At 30.3% G+C, this 23,123-nt stretch overlaps 2 protein-coding genes across 2 annotated transcripts; one reads left to right on the plus strand and one right to left on the minus strand.

Annotated features, from left to right (window-relative positions):
* Positions 1-2,111: 2,111 nt before the first annotated feature.
* Positions 2,112-3,172, minus strand: LOC133699151 (pathogenesis-related genes transcriptional activator PTI5-like). The gene has a single exon (XM_062122305.1). The coding sequence runs from the start codon at positions 2,909-2,911 to the stop codon at positions 2,360-2,362; it is 552 nt and encodes a 183-aa protein (XP_061978289.1). The 5' UTR covers positions 2,912-3,172; the 3' UTR covers positions 2,112-2,359.
* Positions 3,173-17,676: 14,504 nt separating this feature from the next.
* Positions 17,677-19,725, plus strand: LOC133698597 (WUSCHEL-related homeobox 9). The gene is made up of 4 exons (XM_062121576.1): positions 17,677-17,812; positions 18,192-18,980; positions 19,392-19,615; positions 19,702-19,725. The coding sequence occupies exons 1-4, from the start codon at positions 17,677-17,679 to the stop codon at positions 19,723-19,725; spliced, it is 1,173 nt and encodes a 390-aa protein (XP_061977560.1).
* The last annotated feature ends 3,398 nt before the right edge of the window (positions 19,726-23,123 follow it).

The following is a 23,123-nucleotide window of genomic DNA, read 5'->3' on the forward strand; positions in this document are numbered from 1 at the left end:
TAATTAATATTGACAACTCTTTTTATGATTTATAAGTTATTATTTTTTTTTAATATATTTTATTAAGCACCATCATCATGTTTCAAGTTCTCAATGTAAAAACTTTTTGATATTAGAAAATTTTTTTATTTTTTTTTACATTAAAAATTAATTTGAAATCCAACCCGCAATATAGCACATTTACACTAAGCAGTACTATAATAAAAATTAAGCAATATATTACATATGTTAAGCTTGGTTGTTGTCATCCTGCAAAAGAAGAGGAGGAAAAGATGAGTTCAAGGCCTGCTCTAGAAAATTTAAGGTAAGAGAAAAAAAGAAAACCATTACAATAAACTTTTAAGGAAATTAAATGAATCTCTAGGATTAGTGAAATCAATCACATGTTAGTTACTACCACATTAAAATCTACTTTTCATTTACTGGAAAGTATACTTTTAATAATGAAAAGGTAGCAAGGGAGTCAGCATTTATTATATTGCAAACTTTAGGGATTGAAGGGTTGGTCTAATACATCACATGGTTATACCTGTGTTTTTTTTAAAAAATATTTTTTTAATATATTTTAGATCGTTTTAATTTGTTAATGTTAAAAATAATTTTTTAAAAATAAAAAAAATTAATTTGATGTATTTCGGCACAAAAAATATTTGAAAAAGTAATAACACCCACACTTCCAAACAGATTGTTGAAAAAATAATAATAATTGTTTTATTAAAATATTTTTTATTTAAAAATATATTAAATTTTTTTTTTAAAAAATTATTTTTAACCTGACATATGATCTAAAAATATGAAATATTAATTTTTTTTAAAATAGATCTAAAAGAAACTCCGAGAATTCCAAACCGCGCATAAGAAAAACATATCCCTGTTATAATATGAGCTTGACCTGTTCAAAGTTGATTGCTTTAAAGGTACCGGCGGCTGGAGGCTTACTGGCCAAAAGGAAGAAGAAGAAGAAAAACACTCATCCTGACACCGACGTCTAGATTTTGATAGTTAACCTGAATTGAAGAGTAGGTGGGCATAAATAGAGGAAGATTCAAATTAGATAAGTAATGACAGCAATCTTGGTCAAATTTGATCAACAATGAGCCAATGCAGTGCATGGACGTGCTATGCATTTGCACCAACCAAGTTCTTGGACAAGGGAGACAAGCGATTTTGAAGTTTGGTTGGGTGACATGAACCTAATTTTCTTGCTCGGAGAATTTTAGGCAATATTCCCCGATCACTTCGCCTTTTCAAAACCTCTCGAGTTCAATGTTCCAATTACTAAACTGTGGAATATTGAACGGAGCCCGAAGTGGAAATGACGAGAGCAAGGGAATAACGAAGACCTTCTCTCGCACCCACACGACTTCGCCGCCGAAGCTACTCTCTCGGGCCAGCCTCAGCACCTCCATTCGTGGCATCAAGAGGGTGTTCGTGGCTGCGGTAATTTGTTATTTTTAATTTTATTTTATGTTTTAAATTATTTTGATATATTTATGGTAAAAATAAAATTTTAAAAATAAATAAAGATAATGTTTAGTATTATAGCAGTGATTTTTTATAAAAATCATTTTGACAAACTACAAATATTTTAAAAAACAATATATATTACTTTCACAAACACTCCTTAAATCATGTGTAAAATACCCACCTCGGCCATCATCACTAAAATTTTCATTACATAAGAGACCATGTTGATTTGAGAAATCCGATTCATATCAATTAATTAATTTGTTTTTAATGATTTTATTTTTATAATTATTTTTAAAGTATTTTTTACATGAAAATATATTAAAATAATATTTTTTTAGTTTTTAAAAATTATTTTGAATGTAAAAGTATAATTTTTTTAAAAGATTAAATTAAAACTCTGTTAAGACAACATGGATTAAAAATGGATATGTAATAGATTTGCTCACCCCAAATGATACTAAAAAAAAAAAAAAACTTTTGAAGCTATGGTATTTTTGGTTCAAAAAGTACTGACCATGAGGTCATCCACATGAATTAATATTTAAACCACATCGAGTCAGGCATCTAATAATTCTTGAAGTTTTCCTTTGGAATCATCATCATCATCATCATACACACACAGTGCTTATGATCAAATTCAATTTTTAATCACAACTTCATATCTCAGAACAGATTGGATTTATAATCTTTAATTAGTTTCTTGTCGTTGCTCTTGCCCTTATGACACTCATCTTGTTACAGAATAACACTTCATTGATACACTTGCATTATGCATTTGACGCAGTCTACAAACTATACCAACTGACCGCTTCTCATATGCAAATGATGATCATAGACAGAGTCCACAACAACAAATGTTTTGCTCGACAAATTTGAGAAAATCTACTAATTAATTCTCTACGATATCAGACCCCTTATGACGCGGCTCCCCACTTTTGCTACTCTGTGATTCAGGTTGCGATGCTGCAATTGATATTGTCCTACAGCTAAAACTTGTATCCAAAGCATTTTTACTTGACCTTGTTGAGCTCAGAATTGACTGAAAGTTTTGAGTTGATGTAGCTGCAGCAACCGCTTCAGATGGAAAATTAAGGAGGGCCTTAGAGCCGCGCATGTTAAAAGCAGCCCTATCGTAAGCCAGGGCAGCCTCCTCCGCCGTTTCGAATGTGCCTAGCCATATACGGGCCCCGCGTCGTCTGGAGTCGCGAATTTCGGCAGCATATTTGCCCCATGGCCGACGCCTCACGCCTCTGTAGTGCTTCTTTGCTACGGCTGTCCTAGCTGGTGGGAGCATGCCTGAAGTGTTGATATGGCTTCTTGGAAGCGTATTATTTGCGCTGCTATTTGGGGCACTGATCTCATTGATCATATGGTATATGACCATGTCTTGCGAGTCATTCTCATTCAAAGGGAGATCATGGCTCTGGGAGGTTAATACCATGGCTAATATCTGCTTTTTGCTGGGAACTAAGGGGACTTGGCTGCTATTGATTCTGTGGGATTTTGGAGGAAGCTTCAAGGTTGTAAAATGGGGCTCTAGACTTGGTATTTAAACTTGGAATTGTGGTAGTCATAGGATGTGGGGTCTTTGGAATTTCTTTTAGTCATCAAGAAAGCAAGAGGAAGCCACATCGAGAACAGCTCTGAACAGGCTCTTAAACCTGTTGGATCGTGCAGCTAAAAAGCCATGAATACCAATGGGAAAGTGTTGGTGTCATCAACCAAATTTTATAGTGACATACGCTGAGAAGCGTCATTCTTAAATTATATATTTTAATGTTTTTAAATTGTTTTGAGATATTAATATCAAAAATAAATTTTGAAAAAATATTATTTAATATATTTAAAAATATATTTTAAAAAATAACCACTGCTTCCATAATTACCAGTACAGTAGAATTATGGCACTAGAGTTATCCCATTTCCCAATAAATTCAATTTAATTTGGATTCCATTGGCTGGTGACATCGTGAGGAGAGACCATTCTAGATGACAATCCTCGTCAGCTCATCACAATGGTAAATACTTGAGTGGTTGTGTCTCTTGAAACCACCGTCTCAATCTTTATCTAATTTGACTTTTCAAAGGGTCTCCGGGTCATGACACGACTCCTTTGCGATTGAATCAATTACGGGAAGAAGGCATAATTTTTTATTTTTTTTATAAAAAAAAGAAGGGTCGTTAATTTATTTAAGAAATAAAGTAAGATTATTTGATAAAAGAAAGATAGGGTCTTACAAAGACCAAACGTTTACAAGGTTTGAATGTGAGAAGCAGCGACTCTGAGTCTCTGACACCTAACTCCGATTCTTTGCTTTCTTGTTCGGTTCAGCAGGAAATACTGTTATTATGAGAAAAAATGGACATGGAAACAAAGTTACTTGCAACTTAGTCCCTGTACTTTATTGAAACTAGTTAATTAGTCCTTATAGTATATAAAAAAAGTTAAATGGTCCTTTGATCTATGTTGATCATTCTCAATTTGGTATTTCTTTTTCATTGTATATGCTTTCTTTCCTGATCAATTTCTCTCATCCTCTTTTCCTTTCCTTTGCCTTGTTTTTTTTTTTAAAAAATTAAAATTATAGGGTAAAAATATATACCCATTGTTTTAGGAGTTAATTATAAGAGGTTAATTAGATGAGGTGATTCCTTAAAAAATAAGTGTTAATTATTAGTTTCATTAAAATAAAGTGACTGGTCTTCAATTAACTCAATGAAACAAATATCACACATTTGCATTTCAGTAATTTTTATAAAAACTGATTAAATTTTGAATTTTCTTTCTAGATGTAAATAATTCATATCAAATGTTATGTTTGTTTAATTGGAGATATGATATAGGAAGAAGCCATATTTTCAACAACATAGAAGTTTTGATGGGTAAAAATATTATAAATATAAGCTCTAAATTCATAATTTTATTCTCTAAAATTAATGTTAATTATTCTCTAAAAGTAATGCTAATGAAATCGGTTTTCTTAAAGGTTTAAAAGATATTTAAATAGGCTAGAAGAAATCTACCTCCACTGGAAAACAACTAACAATACAATATTTTAAATTTATTTTATTATTGAACTTATTACAATTTCACGATAATATTACTGATTTTTAACTGGGTTTATGTCAACACTTTTTTGTACTATATTTTCACCAAATCTACTCTCCATTACCATGATAATTTAGTAAAACCATTTTTTTTATTTTATCACGCATCTATTTTAACTTTCATCATTTTTTTTCCACATCAAAATTCATTACTGATTTCACTATTATTATAAATTTTATACCAAAAATTCATAATCCTCGTTTTAACTTCTCCAACATCTTCAAATTTATCCCTAGTGATCTCCTTCTCCATTGCACATCATATTCCGTATTATTTATATCTTTTATTAATTTCTCTTCATCCTAAGTTCTCATTACTCGTCGGGGTTTACTACCTTTAATAATAACGATCGAGAGAGGGGTGTTTTGTTGGTGGTTGCTTGATAAAAGGTCTGGTTTGGGAAAAAAAGGCTATTAGGGATGGAGGTTTGGGTTATGAGTTCGTAATGTTTCGGATGCATAAGGTTACTGAGGTCATGATAAACTATGTGTAGGTGCGTTCTCCCAAGATGTTCGGCATGCATTTCTTTCTTCTTGTTTGTTAGTATTTTTTCATTTTATACCTCCAAAAAAACCAAATTAACCCTCGTTCACATTGTTTTTAATGAAATGGCCATGTCCTTTAGAGTTTCTTTAAATAATATATTATTTTTCTTGAGCAGGGACCTCCTGCTAACCTTGACATAAGATACCATGTAATTAAAATCCATAAAATTACAATATTGCAAGTGAGAATTCTCATATATCATTTCTTGTTATTTTAGAATTTTTTTTCCAGACAAGTAATCTAAGGAAACATTAAAAACAAAAAGATCTTTAATGCCAATGTCAAATGCAGAATTGTATCATGTGCAAAATTCTGCTTATTGCTAGGTTTTACTACGAGTCCAACGGCTAAAATGGAATGTGGGTGGATCTTCCACTAGAAAACCTGGTAATACTGGTATTAGGGGTGTTCTTCGAGATCATAAGGGTGTGGTACAATATATGTTCTCTATGCCAGTAGGGATTAAAGATTCCAATGAAGCATAGCTAATTGCAGAGAATTATAATTGAATTGGATTCTTCCAGTGTGATCAACTGGATAATTAAAGAGTATAACAATATGACAGATACTCTTGCAAAACAATGTGTTACTGGTAATTGTGAATTTGTGGCTTGGTTTTGACAATTCTTTTTTCATGTTGTTTATAGCCTTGTACTAGCTAAATGATAAAGTATAACTTCTTAATTCTTAATAACAGAAATAGCCTTGTACTAGCCAAATGACCTTCGATAATCTTGAACCCAAGTCAAAAGCATAACCGTGATCTACGAGATACCGACCCAAATACCTAGTAGGCCTACTTGGGCTATGATTTTGTCAGACCAAGTCTCCAGGGCCCGGCCTTCCCTGCCATAGGTCGGGATGGCTAGACCGCATGGCCTGGTCTGATCATAGCCTTATGGACGAGCTAGTCTATAATGGCTATATCTCTCTAAACAAGGCAGGGCCTTCTTTAAAACCGAAGAAATCAAGAGATTTCTCAATGGTTAAGAATAAAAAAAATAATACTTCCATGGCTATAAATCTTGACATTTTCTTCATGAGGGTACGTATATCATCAATTTCTTAAATATACTGTTTATGTTTCAGAAAAATAACAAATAAAAAAAAATAATGGCGTTTGATTAGTCCTGACTTGTTAGCTTGTTTGACAGTGTGGTCGCAAGTGCTTTTCAAATAACTTTTCGTGCCAAAATGCATGTCAATGATATTTTTTTATTTTTTAAAAATCATTTTTGATATCAGTACATCAAAACAATTTAACAAGTACAAATCATATTAAATTTTAACAAAAAACAAAATTTTTTAAATATTTTAGAAATACGGTTGAGCTGCGTTTCCAAACGTTATCCTAATCCGGGTAACTGGGTGTGTGGTTCAACATTCTCTAATTCAGAGAGAGTAGTCTAGGCATACCCTTTTACTAAAATCACAAACCTAATAAACCATTCTCAAAGTTCAAGAAAAACGTTTGGCCCAGCTTGGTCTCCGACTAAAAAAGGTCTCGACTCCTCCAAATTAAATTGTCAAAGAAAATAATAAAAAAATAATGATAATACAGTACATGGGTTTTGCTGTATATTTGCTTCTCAGATCCAAGTGGTGGTCGGGAAAAAAAAGGAGATAGTCATGGTTCTTAAAGCCGATACTTCTGACTTCTTAACTTTAGTATTTTATTTTATAGTCAACCACAATGAAGATCTAAAATCCAAATATGAAATTGAATGTCGGCAAGCAGTTCGTTTAACATACTGTTCTTTTGAAAAAACATTAAATTAAATTGGATATTGTTTTTTAATTGAAAAAAATATTTAAATTGATATTGTTTTAGCATCATATAATGATTATGATATCTTGATGTTAAAAATAAAAAAAATAAAAAATATTCATATTCTCCAATGTATAACAAGAAAGTTTCACAATTGATTAAGTGGTCAAGGTATACATTATAATTAAAATTATATTATAACAATTATTGAGGTGGTGGATTTACTGTTTATCATCTCATGAAATACTGTTCATTAGAATAGTATTTTATATTTTTTTATCTTTTAATATTTTTATTAGATTTTAACTAAATTAGTAGTGAGAATAAGATTTCAATTTATAGTAAATGAGACTATTTTGTTTCCTCTTTTTTTAACTAAATATATTTCCGTATTAATAACCATCAATTTAAAAATTTAAATTATTATGTAAGTTCAAGAATATGGTTAATTTTCTATTAACTACTGCTAGTTTATCAGATCACAGATGTTGGGTTTTGAATGAATTAATAAATGCTCAAACTCGTGAAGAACTCATCAAGATAGAAGTAACAAAAATGATGGTAAGGTAATCCATGCACTGAAATGGAAAAATTGTGCAATTAGCATATAAAATCAAAAGAAATGGCGATTTAACACAATAACAAAAAGTTAGTGAAATAATATATTTTTAGATGTGGTGGTTATCAAGCATAACAATAATTAAATATTATTGTTATGAGTCTCGACATCAATTAAATTCCATCAATTCTAGTAACAAATTTTCCTGCTTCTAAATGTAATAAAAAAATATTTTTTATGAGATTTATTATTTAGTTTGTTGATCTAACATTTAATTTAATTAATAATTTTAGAGAGTTAAGAATTTTTTTATTTTAACAAAATTTAGATAATTTTTTTTATATATAGAAACTATATCCAAAATTTTGTCATGCTTAAAATAAACCTGCAAAGAACTATAATAATCAGAGTCAACTAATTCTTACATTTTAGAATCACAAGTAGCTCTAGAAATGCAAGTTAAAAAACATAAATACATGTAAGATGAATTTCAAATACTTAAATAATACAACATTTTAGTAATTGAAATCTCAAAATATAACAACACAACCTGTCTATTTGTATAGGTCTACGTCGTCTACTAGGTGATCTAAGCTCATCAATAGCACAATTGGATCTAGCTCCTACCCTTGCCTGAGTGACTTTATCCTCCACCACGATATCATCAAGAGTTAACCTCTTTCTAAATATATCAAATCCAGTGAGATAAACATTGAACCACCAGGACACGTAAGTGTATCCTTTGTTTTCTTTGTCAATATTACGAAGCGTAAATACAACATCTGGACCTTCCCATAACATGAAGCCTATTTAATATCAATAAATTATTAATGTTAAATTAAAATATCAATAAATAAAACCTGACATTTAACATATATTAATTATAAACAAATTTGATTGCTTATGATATTTTGAATCCGCTGGGAATGTTATTTGTATTACATGTATCTAGATAAAGGAACCTATTCGAGATTCAGAGTAATGACTTGACATGTGATACTCATGTACCAAACCAAATATTTCTTATCTGTAATCATATGATGCATCTCTGTAAATATCTCATCTTTGTATATACTCCTTATCTGATAAAGGCTGAGGGTGTTGGTCGTTTGGAGAGAGGGGGGGTTATTGTGTCTGTGTGTTATTTGATCTGGGAAGACATTTAAATTTCACAACATGTCATGCTTCATAAGCATGACATGTTAATTTATAGCGTTTCTGAAACACGACATGTTTAAATGTTGTTTTTTTTTAAATTACAACAATTATCTTATCATGCTCTTTTAAAAATGCAATAACTATCTTATTATATTTATGAATAATAATATTTAGTAAATTTTATTCTTTAGAAGCATGACACTGTAAAAAAATGTTATTTTTTTTTTTTAAAAGTGATGTTATTCTACCCAAAACTTTTAAATTCATTGATATATAAAAAATAAAAAAAGGTAAAAAAAATCGAATAATCATTCCATTATTGTTTATGCACCAAAACCCCCCACAAGACAAAAGAGGGTACCTTCAGAGAGTTAATAATTTTCACCGTTTTCCTCCTGACTGATAGATAGGAACAGAAAAGAAAAACTGATTAGAAAGGAAAAGGTGACATGAAATTAGGAACAAAATCAATAAATATTACGTGTGTGCAGGAGAGCAGAAGATCCCCTGAGGACTGCAACGAAAGAGACTGAGGGTATGGCACAACTGCACCTATTTCACCATATTTAACAGTCGTACGCACGTTTGCTAAGGAAGTGAATTAGAGCAAAAGTGACGAAATCAACTATACCAGTACACAAGTAAAACTTCAGTTTCTTAAAGACCTTTGATGGGATCGTTTTCCACACTTTCTGCTCACTTCTTACCTGTCAGCCCCAGAACAAGATGATAGACAGAGATAGCAGATATTATTATTAAAAAAAACAAAGAGAGAGTGAGAGAGAAGAGGGGCATGTGATGATCTAACTTCATTACATTGAATCCATACGGTCCCATGTTACTTGTGTCAGGTTTGGGGAGAAACTAAAAGAAACCACGTTTCATTAAATTTACACCCACACACACACGAAATTGGGAGAAATTATGAGATTGATTCTTCTTCTTCTTCTTTTGTTGTGGGATTACATATAGAGATCAAAAGGATCGTCGATTGATTTGAGGAGTGCAGGTAGAGTTTGCGTGCATGGATGGTTGGTAGCTTAATTTGTTTCTAGCTAGGTGCCTCCTATAATAAATTCAAAGTAGAATTTCATACGTTCCTTATTTTGGAGACAATGAACAGTTTAACATATTTACCGAAGGATGAATAATTTTAGTCTAATTACATTTTCTACATGTGTGTAATAGCATCCATAAGAGTCCCATGCCAATCTTACTGTACATATTCTCTTGTTCACTTTACAGCCTGAAATTCTTTAAGTTGACAATTCCACAAAAACCTATCAATCACCTCCTTCCTGATTTCCCTCGTCATTTATTTCTCATAATCACAATTGTTCATCCAGTATTTTGATCCAGTTCTAACAGATCGAAGTGTTACTTTAAAAAGAAAAGAAAGAAAGAAAAGATGACGAAATATGGGATTTTACTGTAAACAGTATAGTTACCTTTACATGGAATTGAAGATGTAAAGGTAATTGAAAAGGCTAAATTAGAAATAACGAACAATCTATTGGTATTAGGATGCTATGAAATTTAATTAAAATTTAGATAGATAATTCATGTAAAAAAACAAGGGTCTTTTTGGTCCAGTAATTAATTATCTGTGTTCTTTTTTTGTTTATTCGTTCCAGATTAAAATTTCTATCACCAACTTTTACCCCATCTAGTCAGACAATCCAAAAGTTTCTAACCAGTTACCCATTAAATAGTTTTCCTCAAAACACTAAATATATAAATCATTATTAACAAGCAAAATTTTGACTACCTAAACAAGGAAATTTGCAGGTGAATAACCAAAAATATTGTATAATTATCAACATATATATTAATATTTTTAAAAATTGATTTAATTATAATTATTGAGATTTATGTGAAATTATTTGAAATAAATTAAATTTATTTAATAAACATTTAAAATAATTATAGATAATTATAAATGATCTATTAAAGATTTTAAAAATATTAAAAATAAATTAAATAACACACATAAAAAGAAAATTATTGGTTAACCACATTTCGGTAACTAAAAAGAATGATCTTGAAGTCATCAAGTTTCATTCAATGAGAAGAGGTCCATGTTTTGTAAGTCTTTATTATATTGGAAAACGTAGACCATGATTGAGGGAAAAAAAATCCCTGGTTTGATTTTGTATTTTTTGGAACCAATTTAGAGGTATTTTGAGTTGAGAGATTAATTTATTGACATAACAAGAATATTTATTAGGTGTTTTTAGATAAAAATAGATTAAAAATAAATTTTTGAATATAAAAAACCCCAACCTAATTTTCCAAATACCTCTTTAATGTTAAAAAGCAATGCAAGAATACAACACGCCATTTGCTTTTATTTTTATTTTAAATAAAAGGAAAAAAATAATTCAATTTATAAATCAAAATAGAGTGATGTGATCCGACTTGGTTTGTTTATCAATTTAATTACTTTATTTAATTTGTTTTAGATAAAAAAATTCTTTAAGATAAAAACCTCTTTGACAACACTCTCACTTTTTTATATTAAAAATTTTAATTTTTTATCTGACACTCAAATAAATAAAATAGTATTTATATAATGCAGATGTACGTATTTATCAGATATATCAAGAAAATGAATTGGAATCTTAAGGGGTACTGGTCAGGCTTTGAGTTTGCTCTTCAATGATCATGAGTTCGAGTCCCCTCAGGGTCACTGGAGGCTTATATAGTCGTTAACTTCAGGGCCCATGAGATTAGTCGATATACATATAATTTAGCTTGGACACTCACTTTAATTAAAAAAAAATAAATTGGACTAAGATTTTATTAATAGAAGAAAAACTGCCATGTTGCTAAAAGTTTCTTAAGGCATCTCAAAGGGGACAAATGGAAAACAAAAACAAAAGGTAATTGTTTTTAGCTTTCAACTTTTATTTTTACAGCTCCAAGGAAAGAACTATATTGGAGATTGAAAATAACATTTTTATGTTGGAAAGTCATTCTTATATATTGGATAAAAATGTTAAAAGTTTGTTTAATATATTTTTATACAGGTTTTTATTGGTGTTATATTAGTTAAATAAAATTAATAAATAGTTAATGCAAGAGGAAGGGAGAGGACAAAGAGGATTTGAATAATATAGAGAAGGGGAGGTGAGATGGCATGGCAAGCATCCAAGTTTGGTGTCGGAATGGTACCGACAGAGCCTCTTAATGAGTCTTTTGTTACCTGGGGAGTTGAGAAAGATTTTGGTTGCTTTAATGTACTCATCTCTTTCCCCGATCCAAAGACTAAGTTGGCAACAATTAATATCACTAATAAAGAATAAGTTTCAGCTGGTCAGGAGAGGTGACACCAACATGAATATGCATGCCTTGTCATGTAAATATTAATTATTAATAGATAATTAGAAATATATTTTTTTTAAAAATATATTATTTTAATATATTTCTAACAAACAAATATTTGAAAAGTAATCATCATTATATTTGAAGTTTGAAAAGTAATTATTACTATATTTTTAAACACCCAAAAATAAAATAAAAAATTAAACAACTTATAAAACTATTAATTTTTGAACCGTTGAGTGGACCGGACATTAAATTTTGAGATATTTCAAAATTGTTCCTTCACTTTAACATTTTGAATTTATCTACTTGAACTAAACTCCATTTAAAATTCAAATTCTATTATCACCTTTCTGTATAGCAAATAATAGATTTTTCCATGCAAAATGCATGTAATCGATAGAAAAATATAAGGATTAAAATAAAATAAGTAATTGCATTTAAATAGGGGTGCCTTTGAATCTTTTAAACAATTTCAAGGACTGAATTAAAAGATTGAAACCATCAACACCTGTTTATACCACCAAGGTTTCCACCCTCCATTACCCTTTAATTTTAGCCAACAAGTATCCCTAAAAAACCATGAAATCACTACCTTGAAAGCCCCTAAGCACCGATAAAAGTTCAAAATCCATTTTGTAGTAAAATTAAATTGTATTTCTGAGATTTCAGATCCAAAATTGAAATTCAAATATCTCTCTAATCAGAAGATTTATTAGGCAATTATTTAGTCAGATTAGCCTTTCTTTCGCTCTCTCTCACTCGCTTTTTTCTTTTCATAATTTTTGCAATTTTCGCTTATATATTTTAACTTTTTTTCTAATCACAAGTAAGTAAATCTAAGGTTCATATCAAGTAAATCTAAGAGAATAATTTGATTTAGAATGGAGGTTAGTTCAAGGAAGTCAATTTCGAAATTTGAAGTTTAGGGACAATCTTTCTAATGAATTAAAATTCTGAAAAATTTCGACTCGTTTTTAAAAATTGATAATAGATTCGTTAAAAGTATATATATTTATTATATTAGTTTTTACATGTAAATGATAAGTATCAAGATAAATATGCAAGGTAAACAAGATATTTGTTATTTTTATCCATTTATATTATATTCTTAAAATTAAAAATATAAAATAATATAAAAAATAATAAATATCTTTTTACCTTGAATATATATATAATTGGACCTGATAAATGCATAAATGAAATGTGAAACACTTGCAAGATAAGCCAAAACATGCATCTCGAAAAATAATAGTTTTTGTTGGAAATTGAAATAAATTTTATTGATCCCTTTCCATAACAATATTTATTTGTAAATTTCTTGAGAAATTTGTGATCCTATTAATGAATATATTATTGGGTTTCTCAAAACATGTATACGCAACATAATTTAATCCCTATCTTTCAAGAATGGAATCCCAAAATTGCATGGTCAAATTTTTCTATTTTGGAAAGATATTTTATTTATCTTGAATCCAAACATTGTATCAACTCAATATTGTATCAAAACATTAAATTCAAGATTGATTATGGGTCCTTTATTCTCTTTTGGTCTAATGTGTGGATATGATCAAATGCTTTGCATAACATTTTTTGTAGGCTCTATAAAGTTTCTGCTATTCAGAATGGTTTTGTTCACGAGATGGGACAATGGTTGAATGATCATTGAAGATGAAATTTAGTTTAGAATATGAACATTTTATCTTATGAAGAGCAGTAATATCGTCAATTCCTCTCAATATTAGAGCAAATGATGATTCACCATGGAAAAGATGACAAAATCATATGACTATGTAATTCTGATGGAAACTTCTCAGTTAAGTCTTGTTACACTCTAATTGATAGTACCTCTTTTGCTAATAATAGAGTTTTTTAAGCTAACGTCTATATTAAAGGGGTTTCTTCTAAAATTTCCAAGTGTTCTTTTGGTTGGTAATATAGGAAAAAATTAGTATAAGAGCTTTTTTCTATCACTAGAATTTGTTCCATGCCACTCAAACTTCATGTGTCTTTTTCGACTCAGATTTGAAAACTTCAAACCACCTTTTTATACACTATAACTTTTCTAGGAGTGTTTAGATGAAAGTATTGGGTTAGTGGGGTTTCCAATGCCGTTTACTGGGCACACTAGACTCGTTACTACTGCAGTGGTTCGGAATGGTGCAAGACGAGTTCCAAAGGTTAGCTTGGAGACTAATCTTCAGCAGTACCACTTGGGGTATTTGGTTGTTGAGGAACAATATTATTTTTTAGGAGGGAACTATAAGCTTGTTTGATTGTTTTTTCATTATTCTTCATCAGGTTACTATTTGGTTACATGCTCTGAATTCAAGCTTCACTTATATAGAAAATAACCTCTTAAGACCTGCTTATAACATCAAATTATGGTGTAATAAGAAATCTTAGTTAGTCATTTTTTATTTCGCTTCTTCTTTTCTAGTTTCTTTGTTTTTGCTATAACAAACCAGCAATAGTTTTTTTTTCTATATTCTTTTTATCTGTTTTTCTAAGTTTATTCCTTTTTTTCTTTTTTTTTCTTCTGTTTGGTCATGTTCTTGTACATTGCTTTGGTTATTGGCTTTGTGACATTTTCAATGCACTTTCAATGATTATCCATAAAAAACATATACGCAACAAAAATGGTAAATTTAATTTTTTTTCAAGAGTTCAAAGGATCATGCTAGATAGATTTAGAGTTATTTAGAGTTTATACGAAGATTACCTGAAGAATAGATGTTCTCTTTGGCTTTGAATAATTATTTCAAGGTTGGGTTGTCACAAATCACAAGTCTTCCAAGTATCCGGTCTCTAATGAAAATCCACATGATCTATTAGTGAGAAATCTCCTAAACCTTTTTAGAAGAGAGAGATTACTGTACCTTAGAGTGTAGCTCTTTTATTTTGTATTTTAGATGTTTTTGTACTATACTTTTTTCACCTTGTATTCTTAGGAAGAGACATAACATTCTATTTATAAAAAAACCTAAAAAATTATATAAATGATATAATATCAATTTTCTCCTTAAATAATATCACATATATTATTTTTGGTTAATTTTAAAAATTTATTCAATGAAGTCCTTACCTGATTGTTTATAGATCTATAATTATAATACTGATCTGTATTAATTATATTCTAGTTTTTAATTTCTAAAATTTATTTACAATTAAATCATACTTGATTAATCATTCCATTTTAATTTATAACTAATGGTTTTTATATGTGTGACTCATTTGTTTTCCTAATAAGTTGGCTCACATATAAATCATAATTCTAAATAAAATAAAATTAAAAAAATTAAATAATTTAATTTATTACCAATAGTTGTTTATTTGTTATTCTTGATTAGGAGAACATGTAGTCAGGATCAAAATATCACTCTCTATATAAGATAACTTAGTGAACTCAAGTATAAAGATCACTTATACAACTATCATGAGAGTCTTTCCATAGACATAGGTGATCTTTGTATATAAAATTCTCTTACGGGTAAATTTAATGTACATGTCATCTGACAAGCACCTGTATATTAGTTTCAGGTATTCCTGATACATTAGTTTATAAGAGTAACTACTTTTTTTTTTCATAAAAGAAGGAACATAATATCCACTGGTTTAAACAACTTTAATTAATATCAAATTTTAATAGAACATTGACCATAAACATTTAAGAACAATGCGTTGATGTAATAAAAATTTTATAATTATAATAACTTTATAACTTCCTTTGCAAACTATTTTTGTCAAATGAAATTTATTTTTATTTTAAATTTTTAATTAAACATTAGATTCATTAATCAAATATAAATAAGTATTAAAGATAAAAAAACTTTTATTAATAATAAATATACTTTATATAAATAAAATCAATATTACACATAACTAAGTGAATACTTACAATGCATATTAACTAACATACATGTCTTTTGGGTTATATGACAGTTTGTGATTTAACCAATCGGCAGCCATAATATGTTCCATGACAAAAGCTGATTTAATTATTTATTATGTAATCAGTTTGCAACCAATGGTTATGTCCCAACCGATTGCAGTATATATTGAAAATTATTTTTCACACTTGTAATTTTTTTCTTATAAGAATTTGGATCACTAATAGGTTAGTAAGTATTGGCGATTATTTTTAAAAATTATATAAAAATATTAATTTCTATTTTTATAAAATATTTTTAAGAATCTCAATAATCCTCCCTACCATTTAAAAATTATAATTGATTAGCTATTGATATTTGTGTTCGTGAACAATTCAGTGGCAAAATTCCTTTTTAATCGTTTCAAGAATATTAATTTTCTCCTGTTTCTTAAAATTTGAGAAAAGTTTAAATTTTGTCTACCTTTATTATCGAATTTAGGACCCGCTATCACCATAGAAAATCCCAACAAATATTAGCTTTTCCTCTATCTAGAATATTTAGAGATAAAACATTTTGTTATATAATTCAAAGCGACGATGAAGATTAAGATATGGCTGAAGATGATGATGATATTATTATGATATGATTTAAGTAGTAATAAAATTCAGTTCTTCATGATTTTGGATTTAACCTTCTCTTTCCAAGATTAGCAACAATTTGTAAGTATTAGCCCCTGTCTTGTCTCCTCCCAAAGGCTTCCTTCAAATTTTAATTTAAGCATTCAATTAACTGGGTTTTGAAGATCTGGAAGAACATATAAGAACTTCAACGAATCTTTAAAAATTAAAATTATGCTTCATTAATATATAATAATTGAATTTTAAGTAACAAAAAAAGAAAAAAGAAAGGCCCTCGAGTCAATCCAAAGCACACCTTACTTTGCCCAAAACAATTAAGTCGAACTAGCAATTACTGTACCACCACCGCTTTCCAATCAAACCCTAAATGTCAATAGCCATGCCACCACTTCTTGACTTTCAAACACAACACCACCCCCTCTACCCTATTTATTCCTGCAACAACCTCTTCCATTAGAATAATCCCTCAATTATTATCGTCCTCCCTTCCTCTCTCACCACCATTAATAACCTGCAAGCAAACCAAAGTGATGAAGCAAGAGAATCCACTCCATAGAAATCTGAGTTGAGAAAATAATTATACTGCTAGTGCATGTAGGAAGAAAGAGACAAACTGATCAGAACTACCCATTTCTCTAGAGTCACTAAAACTCTCTCTCACTTCATAACTTTATTTTTCTTTTTATTAAGACCTAGCTTCTGCATGTGTCAACTCTGATGAAGATTCCAATTTAGCACACTGCTTGTATTCTTTTCCTTATCTTCTTTACCTCTTGTCCGGGGGAATTGGCTTCTACTTCGAGTAGAGTAGAAGTATTTCAGTTTTAACGCAAAACTGTAAGTTAGGGATGGGACTGTACTTTCTCTATTTATTTTCTTCTCCTTTCTTGTCACAGGCGATTCCTGTTGCGTGGTTTTGTCTATTTTATAAACTTCTTTCACATTATAATAAGTTCTTATATATATATATATATATATATATATATATATATATATATATAATCTCGGTTGTTCTTATATTTTTCGTTGGGAGATGGAAAGAACTGTTTATTAATTGAGGAAAAAAAAATGAACGCAGGGTTAGGTGAAGAGGCTATAAGAAGGGATGTTGTGTTTGCCTAGAGTATCCAGCAGCACCACAAGCTAAAGCAACGAAAGGGCTTCTATGATATCTTCTTGCTTCTCTTTTGGTTGCGTTTAACTTCATAAGTTCTTGGCTGTTTTGTCATCATATGGCTTCATCAAACAAACACTGGCCAAGTATGTTTAAGTCCAAACCTTGCAACCCTCACGACCACCAATGGCAGCATGACATCAATCCTTCATCTATCATATCAACTACTTGCCACAGAACCCCTTACACATCAGGTAATAATCACCAAAATCCGCAATTATAGATTATTCATCTTTTAATCCAGTTTTATCCTTTTTCATAATTTTGTACAATGATATATAGTCACTTTCATATATGCTTTTAACTCCTAAACAAAGGCTATGCTTTCTAGCCCGCCACAAACTTCATCACCCATGAATTTGTCATTATCTATATAAATGTATTCTTCATTATCCTTTCATTTAGTACTTTGCAAGTGATATTAATTGTTGACAATAATTAATTGAATGATTTATTATGAACAATGCATAAACCCAACCTTAGAAGGCTTTCATTTAAAACACCCAATATAGCTTAGTGTTTTTTTAGGGCCTCTAATGGATTCTGAATGTCTAAACCATGTTCTGCAAACAGTTCCTGGATGTGACGAGAGAAGTCCGGAACCAAAGCCAAGATGGAACCCAAAACCTGATCAAATTCGCATATTGGAGGCAATCTTCAATTCTGGAATGGTAAATCCACCAAGGGATGAGATAAGGAAGATCAGAGTTCAATTACAAGAGTATGGACAAGTTGGGGATGCCAATGTCTTTTACTGGTTCCAAAACAGAAAATCAAGAAGCAAACACAGGCTGAGAAACCTTCAAAACTCAAAACAACATAGCTCACAACAACAAAAAATTACCTCTCCAACTACCAAACCAGTGACTGCCAATCTCGCAGCTCCATCCTCTTCATCCTCCTCCTCAGATAAATCCTCTCCAAAAGGGTCTAAAAGGACCCTCTCTTTGAGTTCTCCCACTTTTATTGATGCTTCCAACTCACCAACCAGTTCGGTTAACAAGACTTACTTTCAAGCACATAATGAATTTGTGCCTGAACCCTTTTTCTTTCACTCTCAACAGACTGGAGGAGGGGGGACTGGGGCTTTTGCTCAAGGCTTTTGCTTCTCTGAGCTATCAAATATGGTTCATGTTCAAGATCACACTGTTGGGCCTTGCAGTAGGCTCTTGCTTAGTGAGATAATGAATTCTAGTGCTTCAAAGAAAGTAAATCATGAAGAGAAAAACCTAAAGATGCAGCCGCAGCTTTGTTACACTCCTGTCTCCCCAGTGACTGGTAGCATAGGTCTCGCTCCTCCTCTTACTCCTTCAACTGACACTAGCACTTTTGCTTTTCAAACTACTATTAATCAAATTCAAGGTAACATATCTTGTCTAGTTTCAAAATTTTGCGTAATGCCCTACTTGCCAGCAAGTGATGAACACGATCCAAGCATGTGTTTGAAATGTAATGGTACAAAGATTCTTCTGTGATGAATTGACAAAAACTCACCAACTAGGGCACAATTAGGGTGTTTGAGAATAAATATATACACGTTTTTACGCACTAAATTCACCCAAAAACTCATGAAATTGATTGATGTACAGGTCTTTCAGTTATTGAACGAAAGAGAAGAAAATATATATGCTATATAGGACACAGAGAGGGGAGATTTGTCTTTTGGATCCCCAATTTGTGCCTGTTGTCTAAGATTGACGTGTGCATGGCTTGATCGACCATGGCCTTAACTTTGACATTCCTTTTGAAAGAAAATGATTCTGTTCTTGGCAGGTTTAGGGCAGTCCGGTGGCTCTACAATGTTGACGGTGTTTATCAATGACGTTGCTTTTGAAGTAACCATGGGGCCCTTCAATGTGAGAGAGGCTTTTGGTGATGATGTCTTGTTGATTCAATCCTCAGGTCAGCCTGTTCTCACCAATGAGTGCGGTGTCACCCTTCAGTCACTGCAGCATGGTGCTTTCTACTATTTGGTACCCTTTTCCATGAGCGAACATGTGAGTTTTATTGACTCCTCTTCCTTATCTTCGTTTGTTTTCCCCTTCTATTTATGAAACCATTTTTTATGCATTTGATGATTTAGATTCTTAAGAAGAATGGAAAGTGATCAATCTATTGGTTGACCAACATGTTTTTAAGCAATTGGCATTGGGGTTTGAATGCAGAAAAAAGTGCCATACAGCATGAAATCTTAGAATGTGAGCCAGTTGGTCTACACACACAAACTGAGCGATTTACGTTAAGAGACTTTTATTTCCTGTGTGAGAACAGTGAAGGTTTTGTTTACTGAAAGGATTATTAATGAATTTTTTTTTTCTTGGATTGCAGATATAAAAGTGTGGAAGCTGACGACATGGGCACTTCTAGCTGTGGTTCCGTGCATGTCTTAGTTTCTAATTCCCTCTTTCTTAGGGTTTTAAATTAGGTTTTCAGCTGCTACAATAATTTTTTTTTTTTTTTTTTATGGATCTAGAATGACATAAGAAGTTGTGGACCAAATGTATTTTGTTGTTTATTCAAGTAAAATATATAAGTAAGGAATATGCATATCTAATTATCTTTTTATTTTTATTTTTTATAACAGTTGATTTTATTAAAAACATGGCTATTTAAAATAAAAAAGAACTTATATTGAGATATAAAAAATAAACAAAACAAATTAAAAATAACATTAGCAATTTCTATGTTGGTTTGTCTAAAATTTAATATTATTTGTATTCATTAAAAAATCGAATCCCGAATAGACAAAAATCGATATATATATATATATGTTTATCTATTTTATAGTACTCTATAACCAACCCTAGTGGAATATAGCTAAAGGTAAATGAGATCATGTGCGGATATATAATGCTGAACTGATATCATTCCCATACTTTCTGCCAGCTTTTAGGTAACTTGTTGCTGAAGGAATCTATTATCTGGTCTTGGATCATTTATGTGATTTTCACTTCAAATTATGTTCGGCTGTCACCTTGTAGTTAGCCTCATGAATTGTCAATTGGCTTCTTATATACCATATGATTTCAATTGACTCATTGGGAGCGGAGCTCGGGAGAAATTCCAGGGGGTAAATTATAATTCAGTCCCTCTAGTTTTGAGAAACAAATTAATTAGTCCTATTTATTTTCAAAAACTAATTATTTCATCACTTGTGTCTATTTTATGTTATTTTCCAATTTATTTCGTTTTTGTTTAAACAAATTGAAACACATAAATAGATATCATGAGAAAAGAAGAATTTTTTTGAATAAAATAATAATAAATTAAGGGTGGTCAGCATTAGTTAAGGGATTACAAAATTAGTTTTTTAAAACAAAATTAGATTATTTAATTCATTTCTCAAAACTAGAAAGACTAATATATAATTTACTCAAATTTTAGGGAGATTTGAATTGTGTAAACTAATATGAACGTGGAGGGTAAGAATTCTTGAATTCACACGCAAGAAAGAATAATCCAAAAAATAAAATAAAATCAGATTATGATACAAAACCCAACATAATTATTATCTAAATCAAGATACTGAAGTTATTGGAAAAAAAATCTAACCCTATGACTATATTAAATCACAAGCTAGAAGTATAAAAAAAGAATGCCATAAAGATATATGATCTTTGATAAGTTTAAAAGAAGTTCAATGAAAAACAAAAAATATGAGCGACCTCATGATTATGAAAAATCCAAACTTTTTAAAAAAAACCTAAATACAAGTTAAATAATTCTATTTATACTAGGTAAAAACATCATAAATAATACTGAAAAAATAACAAAACAATTCTAAATAAAATAGAAAAAAATCATACACCAACTAGAAAACTAATGAAACTCCTATATAGGTAATGCTTTTAGGCTTTATTGCAAGACTTTCTTGACGTATGATTGCTACAAAATTCTAACTCTATAGGAAACAAGGCATCTGTAATCCTCTAGTTAAATTTAAACTCAATCCAATGGTCGGATTTATAATTATACTTGTTAGTGTAAAACTATGTATTAGAAAGAATAAGCCTAAAATCGATCTAAATATCCTTGAATAATAAGGATTGTTGTTGCGTAAGGAATCCATGCAAAATAAAAATGATTACCTAATTGATCTTCTTGTAAAGTAAAGAATCCTTGCAAAATAAGGATTCCATATGTAATGAAATCCTTGCCTTGTAAAAATTCACAAATCATATGAAAAACAATCTTTTTTTGACTTTTCTTATTTGCTAGCACATTGAAACCTGACTCTAAACATGTCGTTCTCTCTCATATGAATGATTTAATGAGCCTATTATACATGGATGAAAAGTTTGAGTCACCTAGTTTCCAAGTAACTAGAGTCGCGATAAAATTTCACTTGTAGCTCTAAATATAAACCAAACAATACACATAGGTTTAGTATGGGAAATTTACAACTTTTTAAGCCAAAAATCCTAAATCAATCCAATCAATTCATCTCAGAACTTTTTAGTTTTAGACCTTCTGGTAGGCTCAATTGGTATATCTAATAGATCTTTTGGTGATACTTGGTGGATTCTCATCATAAACCATATTAAAGATATTATGAATCTTGTAATTAACAGTGCTATTTATTTTATTATGAATGGAGTATATCGTAGACTAGATCTAGCTGATAAATATTTAATATATTTTTGTTACATATTTAAAATTTTCTTACAAAGGTAATACTCAAACTTAAATTTTTTTAATAAGAAGATTATACTAATAAAAGTTAAGTTACCATCCGCTGTCTACTTATTTTAAGCATATATAAAAAGTATTAAAAGATATTGGCATCATTAACATATGCACCAATATATTTTTATCAAATTATCCAAACTGTGTTACCTTCTAGCAACCTAAGGTAGTAGAATTAAAAGACACACACACACACACACACCCACGAACATATATAATGACTTCACCATTCGTAAAGAGTTTAATTTGTGTGTTCACTTTGCACTGCTTTGTGTTAAAGACAAACACTAATTTTTAATTACTCCAATGCAAGCACATTATTATTTTTACCTTAAAATAATCTCAACTTTCATGCTCCTTGTTTTTTTAGATAATAATTGACAATATATTAAGATCATGGCTAAAAAGAGAATAGCCTAGGAGACCACAATTAGAGTAGAAAAAGAAAGGAGAAAGAATAGAAAAACAAATAGGCAAAGAGATTGTAATAAGGGGAGAAGACAACCAAACAAAAGAAAAAAAATATAAGGGAGCCAGCTTCTGTTTTCTCCGTAAAAGATGACACCATTGCTAATACCTATAGCCACACCAGTAGAGTCTTACAATATGTTATTAAGCTTCAACCAAAAGGAGAACTTGTGGAGGATCAGGGAAAAAGAACTTTGAAGGTTTGGAGCAACTTTATTGAAGTAACATCATTCCGATGAAGCCGCATATTCCACACAATTAGAGAAGCTGCCATGAAAGATTCTGAAATCTACCTTGCACCATAGAAGACCATTGGTAGCAAATACATCAACAAAATTTGGGAAACAACCA

Source organism: Populus nigra, chromosome 7 (genome assembly GCF_951802175.1).
Source record: "Populus nigra chromosome 7, ddPopNigr1.1, whole genome shotgun sequence".
In the NCBI taxonomy this organism is placed as follows: domain Eukaryota; kingdom Viridiplantae; phylum Streptophyta; class Magnoliopsida; order Malpighiales; family Salicaceae; genus Populus; species Populus nigra.

What these genes read in the sequence shown, in the direction of transcription:
- LOC133699151 (XM_062122305.1), bottom strand. Translation starts at nt 2,911, where the DNA reads ATGGTATTAACCTCCCAGAGCCATGATCTCCCTTTGAATGAGAATGAC.
- LOC133698597 (XM_062121576.1), top strand. Translation starts at nt 17,677, where the DNA reads ATGGCTTCATCAAACAAACACTGGCCAAGTATGTTTAAGTCCAAACCT. An exon ending in CAGAACCCCTTACACATCAG is followed by an intron (nt 17,813 to 18,191) that starts GTAATAATCACC and finishes TTCTGCAAACAG; the next exon opens with TTCCTGGATGTGACGAGAGA. An exon ending in CCTTTTCCATGAGCGAACAT is followed by an intron (nt 19,616 to 19,701) that starts GTGAGTTTTATT and finishes TTGATGATTTAG; the next exon opens with ATTCTTAAGAAGAATGGAAA.